Consider the following 15,986-nt stretch of genomic DNA (forward strand, 5'->3'; position numbering starts at 1 on the left):
AAACACAATGTGTAATAGCAGCAGCTACACCTATATGCAAAGATTACATTACGTAAGCGACGTTGCCGTGGTAGCGACCAGTCAATCATAACATAGCCACATCCGCATTGGCTTCATTTTTCAGCCCTGGAGGTTGCCACTTGTGCAGGACTTTTACTTGTAATGGAGTATTTTTACATTGCTGTATTGGTAGTTTTACTGCAGTAAAGGATCTGAATACTTCTTCTACCACCGTATGATTGTTCCAAAGCAGCAGTGAAAAACAGCAATAACTGCACACAAACAGAGAGAGTCTCTTTTTTGTTGGAGCAGGTGTGATGAATTCGGAGATGCATTAATGATCACTGACTGTCCCAAAAAACAATCATTAAATTCCCACACAGTAGCCACCAAAACACCTATCTTCTGTTTCTCCTGCATGTATCCGCCTACAGAAACACTCACTTGCATTCCATTATATCGGTTATTCATCTACAATCCTGGCAGTTTGTTCTGTTATTGAAATATGAAAAAACAAATCCAGCCATCACAGGTTTTAAATCAAAACAAAAGGAAAGAAATTCTAAACAGGCTCTAATAGAGTTTTAATTACAGAAGCTGCTTTATGGAAGGAATTAGAAAATGGGGCTGAGAATAAATGAAGGAAATCATTTGGTCAAATGCTGCTTCCTTACAACAACAAACATGAATGTGGAGCGGAAATGATGATGAGCCTGACTCTGTGATTTACTTTCCTGCAGTGTGTGATGGGAATGTGGGCCAGAGTTGAGAGGATTTATCCAATATCCTGAAGGTATCAATGTCAGTTGACCGCTGGGCTGTGTGTCACGGGAAAAAAGCTTACATGACTTCATATGTGCTCTGAAGCTTAGAAATGATTATTGTACTGCAATACCAGATAGATGATGTGGAATAGATGTGTGGCAGCGTCCTTATTCTCTGTTTCTTTCCTTTTACTGAGAAAAAAAATGTAAAAGCCACTGACTTTACACATCAGAGTGATTTCACAGGTGTTGGAGAGTATATACACTCCAAAAATGTTGACACTGAATGTATGAGTAAAATGTTCAGTGCTGAAATATCTGATCTTGCAGCACATCATCCACTCAGCATTTTAAACAGTTTTCTGGTTGTGTTTAGTCACTGGCAGCACTTTAGGTTAAGGAAAGATCAACAAGTCCTCAAAATTAAACAACAAAATACATTGCTTGACCACGTGACTCCAGAATGACACTTAAGAGTGTTTTGTAATCTGCGGTACAACATTTGTCTTTGCTTTCCAAAACCGTCACACATTACTGTTAAACAATAATGATGTTTTATGATGTGACAACGCTGTGGTTAAGGTCTGTATAAAGCCTTTTGTGTCTATAGATTGAGCTGATGATGTCACTGATGATGTCATTTAAGTCAGCATGGGTTAGAAAGAAGTGAGGTTACCAGACTTCTGTAGCTGCTCATGTCTGCTGGAGGCTAGCAGCTGAATGCTAGGCTACATTAGCCGCTACTAGCACAACACACATCTGACAGAAATGTTGAGTGCGGTTAAGTTGCATTGTGGGTAACGTAGGTGCCATTTTGTTTACAAGGAAGAAGAATGTGTGGAAATAAAATCGACAGTATCTCTGTTTCTGCTGTATCGATTTGATCCTTCTTTAAAAAAAACTATCCAGTGTGAGTCTGACAGTGTTTCGGGAGTGCGATGATGCATCTGTGAAGGACTGTTTTAATCACATGTGAGAAGAAACAAATCTACTAGGCCTACAACAATTATTTTCATTATTGATTAATTTCATGAATATATTCTAAATTAATCGATTAACAGTTGGAACTACAATTTAAAGCCCCAGCAAACACAAACATACTCAGTAAAGGAACATACAGCGTAATTACTCCGATTTACAGCGTAATTTTTTGTACTAATGATGTAACAGTACAGTAAGTACCAAAATATACATGTAGGTACAAGGGAACAAGATGTGAAGTTATGGAATAAGGGGGTAATAATCTGAGAATTTGCAGAGAATTTATACTGTAGTTTTTTTTTTTAGCTAACAGGTCCGTATTTTAATGTTACTGGGTACAGTATGACTGTAAAACCGAGTAAACATCTGGATGTTTGAGGGAAGATGGAGTAAACTGCAATTAATTTGAGTATTTCCATTTTATTTGATAGATTAAGATTTTAAACTAGTTAAAATATGATGAATTGTTGCAGATCAACAAACTACAACATAAAAATATTGTTTAGATGCATCTCTGATCATCAAGTAATGTATTGTATGATAATATAATGCTGGGTGCAAGTAATGATTATTAACTAACTAACGATTAACAAGCTGATTATTTTCTCAATTAATCCATCAAAAATGTCCAAAGTGACGTCCTCAAATTTGTTTTGGTGAACAAACCCGAAAATATTAATATCAACATAAGATTCGCTGGAACTATGAGGGATGATTAATCAGTTATTATGCAGATTCATTTTCTGTCTCTCACCCCAACCCCAATAGTCTCATTGATTAACAAACTAATCATCCAAGTAAGAACTAAAACCAACAGTAAGAACAGGTTCTATGTGAGAAAAAGCATCTAAATGCTGTTAAAATATGGAACATGAAAAATGAAAAAAAAAAAAAAAGTATCTTGCATAATTAAAAGTTAAATCCGCGTTTTTCAGAGCCGTATGTGACGCTGACAGACGCATAATTCCCTCTGTGATGTCCGGAGTGTATCTGAAGCGCACAGCCGGACTGTGGACAGTTTGGAGTCCGACGGAAGCTGCGCGTAAAAAAGCGCGTCCTCGTTTATCCGCATCTCTTCTCCTCAGCGGAGTCAGTCAGCCTCCAGCGCCCGGAGAGGAATCACACAGCGGGACACAAAGAGGATCAAACGCGGATTTATCAGTTTGATCTTTTATTCTACTTCCTGAAGAAACTTTACCTCCCATCTCATTTTTTTTATTCTTCGATTATCGACACACATCTGATTAGATTTTTTTCCTGCTGTGTTCTTCAGTCCTGAACAGCGTTTTTGCAACAACAGTGTGGAGATCAAAGCATCCAGAGAGTCCAGTCCAGAGACCTCCTGCCTCTATTTCTCGGATATGCAGCGGTGCGTTACTGGAGAGTTTTTATTCACCTCCAAATTCCTGTAAGAAAACCAACTTTCAAACTTCTTGGTATGGAGTGATCCACCGAGGAGAGGATCCACACATTCTTGTGAGTAAACTGCAGATTTTAGATGATGATATATTTATTTTGAGGATGCATGATGAGATTGGGTAACAGTGTATGAATCAGGTACCAGTTAACAAGTACAATGGAAGAAAACAAGACTATCATTTATGGAACGTAACTCACATTTTATACGTTTTTCAGTAACATTTAGCTCCTTTCATCAGCTCACTGCAGACCTGCAATTTAGGCAGCATATCTGTACTGACAGCTCCTGTCTCTCATATATTTATTTGTTTGTCTGCCTAATTAGTGAAGTCTTCTGTTCATTTTATGTGCTTCTTATCCTCATTTTATTGCATTTATTAGTATCTTTCTCTTTTTTATTGTTTTTAAATCAACATCCAGGTGCCTATTTGAGCAGTGAAAGAGGTTTTCCTCGCTGTAATCATTCTTACTGTTCATACTGGCCATTAGAAGATCTCCTCAAAACGTCCTCCTCGTTTTGTACAAAACTGCATTTAAAAGTTGATGTGAAGCTTATATGATGCTTCATCAGTCTGAGTTAGTCATATCAAGTGGATATCTGACACATTTACAGTCTTTTTAGCATCAAATTCCCTCTTTGTGTTTCCTCGGACAGTGTTTCCCTGTTGAGCTGCAGGTGGAAGTATAGTAACAAAAAGAGGAACTTTGGCATTAAAAAGACTGTAATGTTGAAAGATATCTACTTGATTTGACTCATTTGGACGCTGAAGCTTCATATTAGCTTCAGATAAACTTTTAAATACATTTTTGCACAGAAGGAGGACTGTGGATTTTGTCCTCCATCACTTCCATTGTAAGGTCATCATGAAGGGATCTTCTAATGGTCAGTATGAACAGGAGGAATGATTACAGCAAGAAAAACATCAGTGTTAGTTTACGCTGCTGACTGTAGTTTTAAGACAGACTTGAAAAATTGTGAACCCGTCCTTGAAGTTGAGGTCTGTTGTAATCTATAAGCTTGTGGCTTCTTGACCTCTCTAATCACATCTGTTTTATTTCTGTTAACTGTTTTTTATGCTGTTTTGTGTGCGCAAAATTGAAAAAAACTAAATCAAATAAAAGTGTGAAATGCCTTAACTTAAACTATACCATAGTCTCTGCAGAATATCAGTATGAACACAAACCTTTCCCCAAACTTCAGGTTTGTTAGTATAATTATTTCTCCTTTAAAATGCCCAAACATTGCTCCCCTGTTTCCTGTCGTCTTATTATCTTTCACTGTATCAACTAGAGCTGCGATGATTCGACTGGCAGCAACTATTTTGATAATCATTTTCTAAAAGCAAAACTGTCATTTGTGACGATTTTCTCTTTTCTTTTCAAATTTGATGATATTAACACAAGCTGTCGGAAAGTATGTCGGACTGTTTTCCTGTAATTTTGTTGACCAAACGATAAATCGATAATCGTCAGTTGTATCGATATTTATGTACAAGTAGGAACAAGTATTTTACCTGATTTATGCAACAAAATCATTGGAAATTGTAAACAGAGTTACTTTAGATGGTTTTTATGTTAAATTTACTGTTGACAGATTTGAACACATCATAAGTGTTCATATAAACGTGCATATATGTTTGTATTCTTATTTGATAATCTTTAGTTTTAAATGTTATTAGGTTTTACCCATTTAATGCATTATGTTTGTTACTTTTGTGTGTGTGTGTGTGTGTGTGTGTGTGTGTGTGTGTGCATCTTATTATTTGTGCAAATAACTAAACTAAACTAAAATCTTCTGGAGAGATATATCATTGATTTACTGTCTTGCATGTTAGATGTACAGATCCTCGTCTGTCCAGTCATAATTATGTTAACTTGGAAAACAACTTGAGAAAAGCCAGAAAAAGCTTTTTTTTGTTACTGTAACAGACTGTTATAAAGAAGTGGAAAACACAGTTTGGATAACTGGCTCAAACAATATGGATTTATTAGCAATGCAGCAAGCAGCTCGTGACCTCCAACAAAATCATACTGGACAAAATGGGTTGTGGGCACACGTTGTACAAAGAAATGTACCTCAGTAATGGACTAAAACAGTACATTTCATATGATTTAGGAGGAAGGATATGGTCCAAATGTGCCAGGTGCAATAGATTCAAACATTTCCTTTTAGTTAGTGCAATAAAATTAATGAATTTTCACTGTTAACTACCCAAAAAAGAGTCTTATCAATACTCATCTATGCAATTTAAATCTTGCATCTTGCTGTATCAATGTAGAGATCATGATTTAATATGCAGTATCTGCTACATTTGCACTAGCCATATGCTATCAGACACCATATACTTTGTATGGTTCTTGTTTTTACTGTAAGTTCAGTTTCTAGTCAAGATTTTAGTCAGCCTACTTGTTTTTATGTCTATTTTCTTATTTATCCCATTTTCCATGTTTTTATTTTGTGTTTCATGTGGGAATTGGATGCTGTAACTCTGCAATTTCCTACCAGGATTAATAAAGAACTCTATCTGTCACTAACTCTTATCTTTATCTATCTCTCTCTTGTTTTTCTCTTTTGGTTTTTTGGTTGGATTTTGTGGTTTGAGGTTGTAGTGGGTGGTGGAGGTGTACTGGAGTGCATTGTACTGAAGAGTGTCCCTAATATTTTGTCCAACTCATTGACATTGAAATGTTTGGTTTGCAAAAATCACAAAAAAAATGTATTTAAAAATGTATCAAATTCATGTAAACAGACATAATGATCAATGTCTTCAAACGTGTCTCTCTCTTGTAGATCTCCCTCGCGGTGTAACGATTAGATGGCTGACTGACCCTCAGTCTCTCCTCTCACTGGGGAAATCCTGTTTCTCAATGGTTTACCACAGAAACATCTGTTCTCCTGCTGCCTCTCATTCTGTAAGAGACTGTTGATAAAGTCCCCCCACCCCCTCCTCACCATCACCATCATCACCACCATGGCAGCAGCTCCAGATGCACCCTGCCTGTCGGAGCTCGGCGGACTCCCCAGCAGGAACATCAGCCTCATCTCCGGCACCCGACCCTGCAACCGCAGCACCGTCAGGACCTCGACCTACTCCCCGCAAGCCACCGCCGCCTTCGCCATCTCCATAACCTTCATGATGCTTCTGACCATCGTCGGCAACATCCTGGTCATCATCGCCGTGCTGACGTCCCGATCCCTCAAGGGCGCTCAGAACCTTTTCCTGGTGTCTCTGGCTGCAGCAGATATTTTAGTGGCCACGCTTATTATCCCTTTCTCGTTGGCTAACGAGCTGCAGGGCTACTGGGCGTTTAGCTCCATTTGGTGTGAAATTTACCTGGCGCTGGATGTTCTCTTCTGTACTTCCTCTATTGTGCACCTGTGCGCCATAGCACTGGACCGCTACCTGTCCATCTCGCGGCCGGTGACCTATGGCGCCAAACGTACCCCCATGCGCATCAACGCAGCTATAATTGTTGTCTGGCTGATTTCGGCGGTCATCTCGTTCCCTCCTCTTCTCTCGCTGGACAAGAGCGAAGGAGGTGAAGAGGTGTGTGAGCTGAACAACGAGCGCTGGTATATTCTCTACTCAACCATTGGCTCCTTCTTTGCTCCCTGTGTGATCATGATCCTGGTGTACGTGAGGATTTATCAGATTGCGAAGCAGCACACGCGCTGCCCGCCTGGGCGGAAGAGTAAAACAGCAGTGAGAGGAAGCGCCAGCGCTGCAACCATCGAGCCTGGGGCAAAGTTAGCTGAGCAGAACGGGGATCAAGGAGGTACGACTGCGAGCCAAAGAGAAAAAGTTTCAACCAAAATGTCTTGTTCGGATTCCACGCCATCATCACTTCAAAAAGACCCTGAGAACATCACGAGCCAGGACACTCAGCACCATCCTCCTAACTCAAGTATCGCTCAAGTCCAAAAATCCACCTCTTCCCCCTCAATCCCCCAACACGGCAGGCAAATCCTCAAAGTTGTCCCCAAGAAACAACTCACCAAAAGAGGGGAAGCACAGACGGATGTGCATCTCGACAACAGTTCCAGCTCTGGTTCCGAGGCTGAGCTGGAAATCTGCGAGAAAGATGTCGCAGGTAAAGAAGAGGCAAACAAGACTGACGAGCAAAGCAAAAGGTTCAAAGTTCAGATGCTGAATCTGGCTGGCAGATACAAAAACACAATGGCCACATCATCTGGCACCAAACTGGTACATGAGGGAGCTCATAACATTCAGGGGACACCCATCTCTCGCCGCAAAGCCATGGCGAACCGGGAGAAGCGGTTCACCTTTGTCTTGGCTGTGGTGATGGGAGTGTTTGTGATCTGCTGGTTCCCCTTCTTCTTGTCTTATTCTCTCCAGGCGGTGTGTCCCGAGACGTGCAGCATCCCCAACCCCTTGTTTAAATTCTTCTTTTGGATAGGTTACTGCAACTCCTGCCTCAACCCGGTCATATACACCATCTTCAACAAGGATTTCAGGAAGGCCTTCAAGAGGATACTGTGCAGGGGCACAAAGGGTACGTTCTTCTAGAAAGGAGTGTTGTTATGTTTTGAACTGCCGGCGGACCGAAAGACCTTTCATCTGAAGATATTATTTCTTCCTTTCTGTATTTCTTTCTTGCAGTATCGACATAAACACTTGTACATTAAGGAGGAAATTCATTTTCTATGCTGCTTCTGTTTGGAGTCAGCCTGACAAAGAGGGAGATTTCAGAGAGCCACAGTCAAGTGGCTGAATCAATTATCTTTAATGTTATTTAAGAATACGGTGTAATTGTATATTCAGTGACTCTGAAGAAGAATGATTTGATTATATTTTGAAACGGATGTCAAAAGGATACAGGGTCTGCGATCAGTGCTTCAAAGGGTACAAACAGCTAGGATGGTGTGTTTGTGTTTTTCTGTTTGTGTGTATGCATGGGTGTAGGGGAGAATCGCCTAAGGGTCTTACTGGAAGAGAACAAATATCACTAAGTGTCCTTTATCGGAGATAAAATGGGCACTCAAGGAACACAAGATCAGGGAAAATGTGAGCATCTTCTTCTCTGTGCCTCTGCCTCTTTTTTTCTATCTTTCCTTCTCCATTTCTTCCCTCATCTAAAGCTGTGAGTTGGAACATGTACATTATGACGGATTGAGGTTTTTTTTTTTTTTTTCCCTTTATATTCCCTCGTCTCTGCAAACCGTTGGATGTTACACCTCGCGCTGGGAATTGCTCATTAAGGTGATAGCCAGAGGCTTTAACAGGAAAGCTAGAACAACAAAGCTGAAAATCAGCCGAGGTTGCATGAAAAAGATTGAAACTCTACATGTGAATCTGGTACTCGGAGGCATCAGGAGCTGAGCTGTTCACTTCTCCCTGCTTCTTTTAATCTTTCTTCCCTTTTAATGTTATTTTTTTTTTCTCCTCCTGTAAACTAAAAATAACACAGGGAGTTAGCTGTTGCAGCTCAAGGTGTGCTCTCATTGAGATTTTGATTTCTTTGCAATATTTAATGAACATGATGGACAGCGAGCTCTCTGCCAAAGCAATAGAGACTGTATCTGAACCCGGCTCTGACCCCGGCGATGAGCAGAATCGCTGATGAAGATGCTCCTCTTTACTCTGGACTGATCTTACTTTATGGGATATGTGGGTGTGAATATGTGTGTTTGTGTGGCTGAGTGTGTGTGCAGCTGCATGTTTTTTTTCAAAATGCACTTATTCTGTTTTGAAAGCCAACAGAAATTTGCTTGAGTACTGTACACACATGTAAGATAACACTGGTGTCAGAAGCAGCTTTGTACAGTATTAGCTTAAACATAAAACAATAGTCTTGCTTGTTGTTTTAAAGTCCAACTGAAATTAAATCGCATGTTTTTTTTCTGCTACAGTACACAGATCTACTCTGTGAAACACATGTTCTGTGTTCAACAAAACAAGTCATACAGTAGTTAGACCAAGCAGTGCTTTGAGCTAAACGCTAAACTGCTAATGTTTAGCAGGTGTAATGTTTACCATGCTCACCATCTTATTTTAGTATGTTAAAGCTGGAGTGTGGGACTTTTGTCTCCCCCTTCTGGCAGTGAGAGTGATTACAAAAACAAAGTCGACACGTGCTTACGTCATAGTGGTCTACTCTGTTGCTACTGTTGCAGCTGAAAAACGGTGGATAAATTGTTTTGAGCGTCACAACTCATTTCATTCGGAACATTTGGAAAGTCTAAAAGAGCTGCACAATTGAATTATTTTATCAAGTTAGCAGAGGCGTAAGTCTTTAGTGTGCATGCTCTGCACATAGAGCATGCACAGTACGCAGTCATCCAGCCAACGCAGGAATGTCAACATCAGATTTAAAGACTCTGTGAATTACAGAGAGATCTATCTGGAGGCTTAATCAGCATTGTGTGAACTCGTTTGGCAAGGGCTTGAATGTAACAGATGTTCATTCATATGTAAAAATTCTGCACTGCAGGTTTTACATGCTAACATTTGTTAATTAGCACAAACCACAAAGTATAGCTGAGGCTGATGGGAATGTCATTAGTTTTGCAGGTATTTGGTCATAAACCAAAATATTGGACAAATTAAAAAATTTACATGATGATTTCGCCACTTCAGCGTTTTACAGAACAAACAAATAATTGAGAAAATAATCATGTGATTAATTGATAATGAAAATAATTGTTAGTTACAGCCCTAGTTGATTTGTTTCCTTACCCTTGCGATTACAAGTACAGGAGTACTCGACTGATTTAGTATCAGTATTTTGACTGATAATATTGTCAGACTCACAATGGACAGTTTTTTTTTTTTTAAAAAAGAAAAAAAATCAATGCGGCAGAATAAGAGATATCATCTTTTTTACTTCACACATTCTTCTTCCTTGTAAAAGCCTGGCGATTACATTACCCACAATGCAACTTGACAACTCACAGTTGGGTGGGAGATTAGGGTGCTTTATACTGGTATGCCATCCAAAAGCTATCGAAGAGGACATACCAGGCGTTTTGTAGTTTTCTGTCATTTATATCCTGTTCTGATGTTGGATGTTAAACATGGTCAAAGTTCCAAAACTTGAGGTGAACGTATGTAGAAATGCTGCCTGCAAGTCTAAGTCAGTCAATCTGCTCTGAACGCTTCGTTTGCGATGTTACTTCTCCTTCATCCTTGTGATGACATCAGATTGTTCACTCATGCCCACAAACAGCCATCTGTTCTGTAATCTTTGTTGCTAAGGTTGTTGCTAAGGTGGTTGCTAAGGTGTTTCCATGTGTTGTCCACTGGCATGTTTCAGATCTGATTCAGCTCCAACATGTACGGATGGATTTGAGAAGTTGACATTTGGAGTAAAGAAGGAGAAAAAGAAGTGAAATCCTGCTACTACAGTTTGTTTACGTAGCCTCTGGAGGCGGAGGAAGCTTCCTGAAACTGACCAATCAGAACAGAGTGGGCTCATCAGGAGGCGGGGCCTTAAAGAGACAGGAGCTAAAACGGCCTGTTTCAGACAGAGGCTGAACTGAGGGGCTGCATAAAGGACCAGTAGAAGATAAATAAGGAGTTTTAACTGTAAATCATGCAAAGATATTCCAGTAGAGCCCCAGAATATAAACATACATCTGGAAATATGTAGAATATGTCCCCTTGAAGATATTTCACTCAGAACCACAAATGTAAACATGGTGGTGATGGAGGAAAAGTCAGAGGAGCAGGGAATTTCTAACAATCCATCAGATAGATGTTGAGATATTTCATTCTAGACCACAGCGGTGGAGCGACCTGCAAGGTAGTCAGTCACAAGCATGGTCACAAAAGCTGAACACAGCTTCAACAGATGACAGTTATTAGAGTCCTGTCTAAGAACTGTGTGTAAACCACGTCTCTGTTGTGGAACAGTTATATAAAACTAGATATTGACACACAGCTAATAAGCCACGAAGGCTTCCTCCATTTGTGACTCTCTGGCTTTCTGTTTCATTAAAGGAAATTTTTGGCAATTTTCTATATTTTTCATCTTGTCAACAAATCTCATGTTTGGATCCAAACCAACAATGAACTGATCTACTAACAAGTAATGTGTGTGTGTGTATCCAAAGCCTGATATATCTTATTATATCCTCTGTGCCGTAGACCTCCGTTGTTGTCCAAAAACTATTAAAAAAAAAAACATCAGTGAGCCACATCGCTGCACTGGGTGACATGTGCCTTCATTATGAAGAGTTTGGTCATATTAGTTTGTTTAGAAACTCCAAACAGGCTCCAAACAGGAGATTTATTGATTGTAAGAAAAATATAGAAAACAGGCAGTTTTATCCTCTAAAGTCCATCACCAAAGTTGAACTCAACATAAAAGATTATTGCAGATTATAAATGGTAAAATAAAACGTTGATTCCATTGAAATTAAGCAATTTACCCCCAAAATATTACCATTTTAAATGTTGCTGTTGGCCTACCTCCATGGTCTTGGTGCCAGCTCAGCTGTCTATCAAACAGAAACAAAGGCACTTCAATTATGATTTTTTTTACAACCACATGGTCAGATTTTTGTGATTTCAGTTGGACTTTAAGTGTAGAATAGTGATCAAAACACCGCTCAGTATTGCCTTGTATCTACTTCTTCTTCTTCTTCTCTCTCTGCTCCTGTATTGTTGTGTCCCAGTGCTATGCTTTAATCTTAAACCGTTTAATATTAAGGGTTGAATAAAGGACACGGTGCGACTACGAGCACTGACGGCACTCACTTGTTGTTTCAGAGGAGAGTGGGTGGGATTGACTGTGAGCACTTACAGATCAAAAAAAGAATAATGGAATCAGACAATTTACCATCGCTGCTCTCTGTCAGAGTGTTTTAGGATAATTATCTTTGTCTGCTTCACTGACCTTTGACCACAATATAAGGAACAAAACAATGAGATGGATGTGGAAACAAAAGTGAAAGATGAAGTGAGGTAATAGAAGAAAAGAATCCAACATGCTTTTAGACAACATAATAGTTCAATAAAAAAATACCACATATCCTAAAAATCAATACATATACCTGTTATATTCAGAGGTGGGATATAACTCAGCTATACATTGAACACATTAAAAGGATGTTTAAATATACATGTCGATAAATCAGTATTGATATTCCAATAATATATGATAATATATAGAAATAAAACACTCTAAATGAGGACATTTTGCATATGGAGCAATGGCTGCAATGGCATTTGTGGCCATTGCAGACCTGCATAGTCAGCGGACTCACTCCTCTCCAACACTAGCCTGGTTTTCTGCTGCTTGTAGCACGTGATTATTGATTGTGGAGGCAGCTGTTGAATGTTCTTTCCATAGAAACCGGTTTCAGAGAGGCATTGCGGCAAGCTCAGCCACTTTAGGACGAAAGAGTACTTTTACTTTTGATACTTAAAATACATTTTGCTGCCAATACTTCGGTACTTTTGCTTGAGTATGAATTTTAATGCAGGACTTTTGTAGGACTTGTAATGGAGTATTTTTTTTTTATTGTGATATCTTTTATTTAAGCAAAAGATCTCAGTGCTTCTTCCATTAAAGGTGATAATTAACTGACCTACATTAGCGCATAGTGTTCTGTTTACTCCAGTTTACTTCTTGCAGTGAGGACGCACTGATGATTTAAAGGTAATGGCAAATGGTTAAGGTAATTTAAAGTTGCTAAAGCCCTCCTATGGTATAATTTGGTGTAATTATGAAAGCTCTTTTTAACAACTGATGAAAATATTCAACAGTCACAGTCATTGAAGCTTTAATTATTACTGGGGTGGGAGTGAAAAATGACCCACATATGCGCACCAGACTGGATTTAAATCACTGACCAGCAGGTAATATTCAAATCACCTCCTTTACAGGCAGAAATCCTGACTGTCCGACTGCTCCAATTTTCACTGGGATTGTTTTGTGGTTCGACAAACAAACGTTTTTATGCTGTCGGGGTGTTTTAAAGATGCTATACCTGTAAAGGAACTGATGTAGAGCTTGCTTACCTGAATTGAAGAACTTGTCAGTAGACCGACATGTCTTACGCAGGAACATTTATTGAAGTTTGATCGAGGAGAACAGTAGAGGAGTTACAGTACAAGTGAAAACATTGTGCAACAACACTCAGTTCTGCTGGTCTACTTCTGTACGAGAATATTTAAACCCTTCACCAAATCCTTACCCTTACTACCTGATTAAAGTTAACTGAAGTCACGTAGTCTGTACACTGGTCACTTTCAATCCATTCTAAGAGGAGACTAGTCTGACCGTCTGAACAAAGCACAACACCTGACCTTGGTTGCCATAGGACACAGCCAGCCTTATCGAGACAGCTGCTTACCCCAGCCAACCTCAGTAGACTGAGAGATGAACCGCTCTGAAAGAGAAAGGTCATGACCTGCTGCTTCACGGATAGAAAATGACCAGAGAATGAGCCGGGGAATACTAATATTTCCCCCACAGATTCCCTCTTTTTTATCATGAGATCAACCTTAGTTGTCATTACCTTCAGAAGTGAAGTTGAACACACTTACAATAATCTATCATCAACACTCAACACAAGTAAATATGTGAATCACCACCAGTAATCAAAAATAATCAATATTCAATAATGTTTTACATTAATTTCAAACAAACGCCAATTAAAACTAACATCATTTTCACCAAGTTATCATACAAATACATCAGGATCATCAATAATGATTTTAATTAAAAACACCTTCTTTCTTCACCAACACTGGAACAATTACACATTACAGAACTTCAATATAAACATGATGTAATATTAATGGAAACAGAAAATAGAGGCTATTTATTACTTCTCATCCGATAATAATAACTTATAATAGCTTTTAGATATTAGCTAAAAACACTACCTAAAGATTAAAACACTTAAACCTATTATCAAGAATACAAGGTGAAGACAACGTACTCCAGTAAAAACTTGAAAACACAGTTCACTAACAAAGACCACGCCATTTGAACGGTATAAAAGTAGATTTATTTGGATTGTCGAGAGGGTTCAGGATTGATGAGGAGAGTGTTCGGTGGGCTGGATGCGGATCGAGAAGAGGGATGAAGGGGTTGAAGGGACGACCGGGGACCAAATGGAATCCCGAAGAGGCTGGAGCGTCTAGGAACCCGTGGGTCGAGACTCAGGGTGGGGGGACACGTGTCTCGATGAGCTTTCTGCTTCGTCATCCCCCTGTGGTTCCTAGAATAGGAGGAGAAGAATCACTTATGTGGAAGTATTAACCCTAACGAGCATGTCTTTGATGGTGGGAGGAAACCGGAGAACCCGGCGGAAACCCACGTGAACACGGGGAGAACATGCAAACTCCACACAGAAAGGACCTGGGACAGCCAGTGTTCGAACCCAGGACCTTCTTGCTGTGAGGCACAAGTGCTAAACCAGTGTGAACCACCGTGACGCCCATTGAGAGGGGAGAGAGGAGAAGAGTGGGGTTTGGGGGAGGAGGGCCGTGAGAACTGAGACGTATGGGAGAGAAAGGGGTTAGACACGCTTATATAGGTATGCACGGATGATTGAATTTAGTGAAAGAGAGGGGTGTGGTCTTGTTCCTGAACTTTGTTATAATAATAACTCCATTAAAAGTAAAACCAGCTTGTTGCCCGATTCGAATCAAAACATTCAATCATTGTTACATCGTTCTTATCATGTTTTTTTTTTCTCCAAAGACAGATTCTCAGCACATTAGGGGCTTTAAAGTTTAATGTAGTCCCAATAACCCTCCCCCACCCCCCCGTCCCAGATCTGTACCTAACTCACAGACATGAGATTGATATCCATCCTCTCAGAAAGGAAACATATACGTGTGGTTGTGGACTGTTGGACAAAACAAGACATTTGAGGACATTTTTCACCTTTTACTGACATTTTATAGACCAAACAACTAATCTATTAATTGAGAAGAAAATCATGGCTGTATGTGCATTAATTCTGCTTATCTGACTTTTTAATATTTTAAAACATGTCCTTTTTACTGTATTCATGAGTCAGATGTGAGCTGAAGTCCATTCAGGTGTTCAGTTGATCTCATACTGTAATATATAGACATTTCACAAGAACAGAACAGAATAGAGAATATTATTCATTTCTGTATATTTATGATGACGGTTTCATAGCTCAAAGGCATTATGATATCTGACTTTTAATGTCTTTTTTACGATGCCGTATTAAGCCTCTGCCTCTGCCTATGTGACATCGTTTGTTTATGTCAGTCACGATGTACAGCGACGGGTACATAAATCAGTTAACAACGCTGTGCTGGAAACCGCTCAGTGCCATCAGAGCTGACTGAAGCGGACATGTTGACAACGCATCAGCAAATAACTATAGACATTCATGCTGATTATGAAATATGAAATACTGATCTTATGTCTAATAAGTCACAGTTATTCATAGTGATAATCAGAAATGCAGAAACAGAAAACCAGCTTTACGGCCTCCTTCTTTCTCATACGCTTTGTAATGTGCAGAACTGTTTGTGTTTCCTTTAAAATCCTAAACAGACAAGATTGGACGTCAATATTTGTCACTATGGGATGATTCTGCAAAATCCAGAATCACTTTCTACAACATTAGGTTAGAGAAAGATTGTGGTTATGGTTAAAGTGGTTTCCTATATTTTTTCTTCTTGTCAATAAATGTCATGTGCAGAGCTAAACCAACGTGAATTCAAAGTGAACTAACAGGAAAGGTAGGCTAAAGCTAAAAGACGAGATGCAGAACTACAATAAACAAGAAGGCTACTACAAAATAAAGACAAAAATTAACAAAGAACGTTTTGAAACAGGTGAACTCCACTGATTTTACACATC

General features: G+C 39.4%; 2 protein-coding genes across 2 annotated transcripts in view; both read left to right on the forward strand.

Annotated features, from left to right (window-relative positions):
* LOC122968041 (oocyte zinc finger protein XlCOF6-like) overlaps positions 1-15,986 on the forward strand; it is an 813,118-nt gene that overhangs the window by 31,292 nt on the left and 765,840 nt on the right. The window lies entirely within an intron of this gene.
* LOC122968052 (alpha-2B adrenergic receptor) lies at positions 2,856-9,100 on the forward strand. Its single transcript, XM_044332992.1, has 2 exons — positions 2,856-3,221; positions 5,956-9,100. The coding sequence occupies exon 2, from the start codon at positions 6,137-6,139 to the stop codon at positions 7,691-7,693; it is 1,557 nt and encodes a 518-aa protein (XP_044188927.1). The 5' UTR covers positions 2,856-3,221; positions 5,956-6,136; the 3' UTR covers positions 7,694-9,100.

Source organism: Thunnus albacares, chromosome 18 (assembly GCF_914725855.1).
Source record: "Thunnus albacares chromosome 18, fThuAlb1.1, whole genome shotgun sequence".
Taxonomy (NCBI): Eukaryota; Metazoa; Chordata; class Actinopteri; order Scombriformes; family Scombridae; genus Thunnus; species Thunnus albacares.

Excerpts from the sequence above, each read along its gene's own strand:
- LOC122968052 (XM_044332992.1), top strand. The coding sequence starts at position 6,137 with ATGGCAGCAGCTCCAGATGCACCCTGCCTGTCGGAGCTCGGCGGACTC.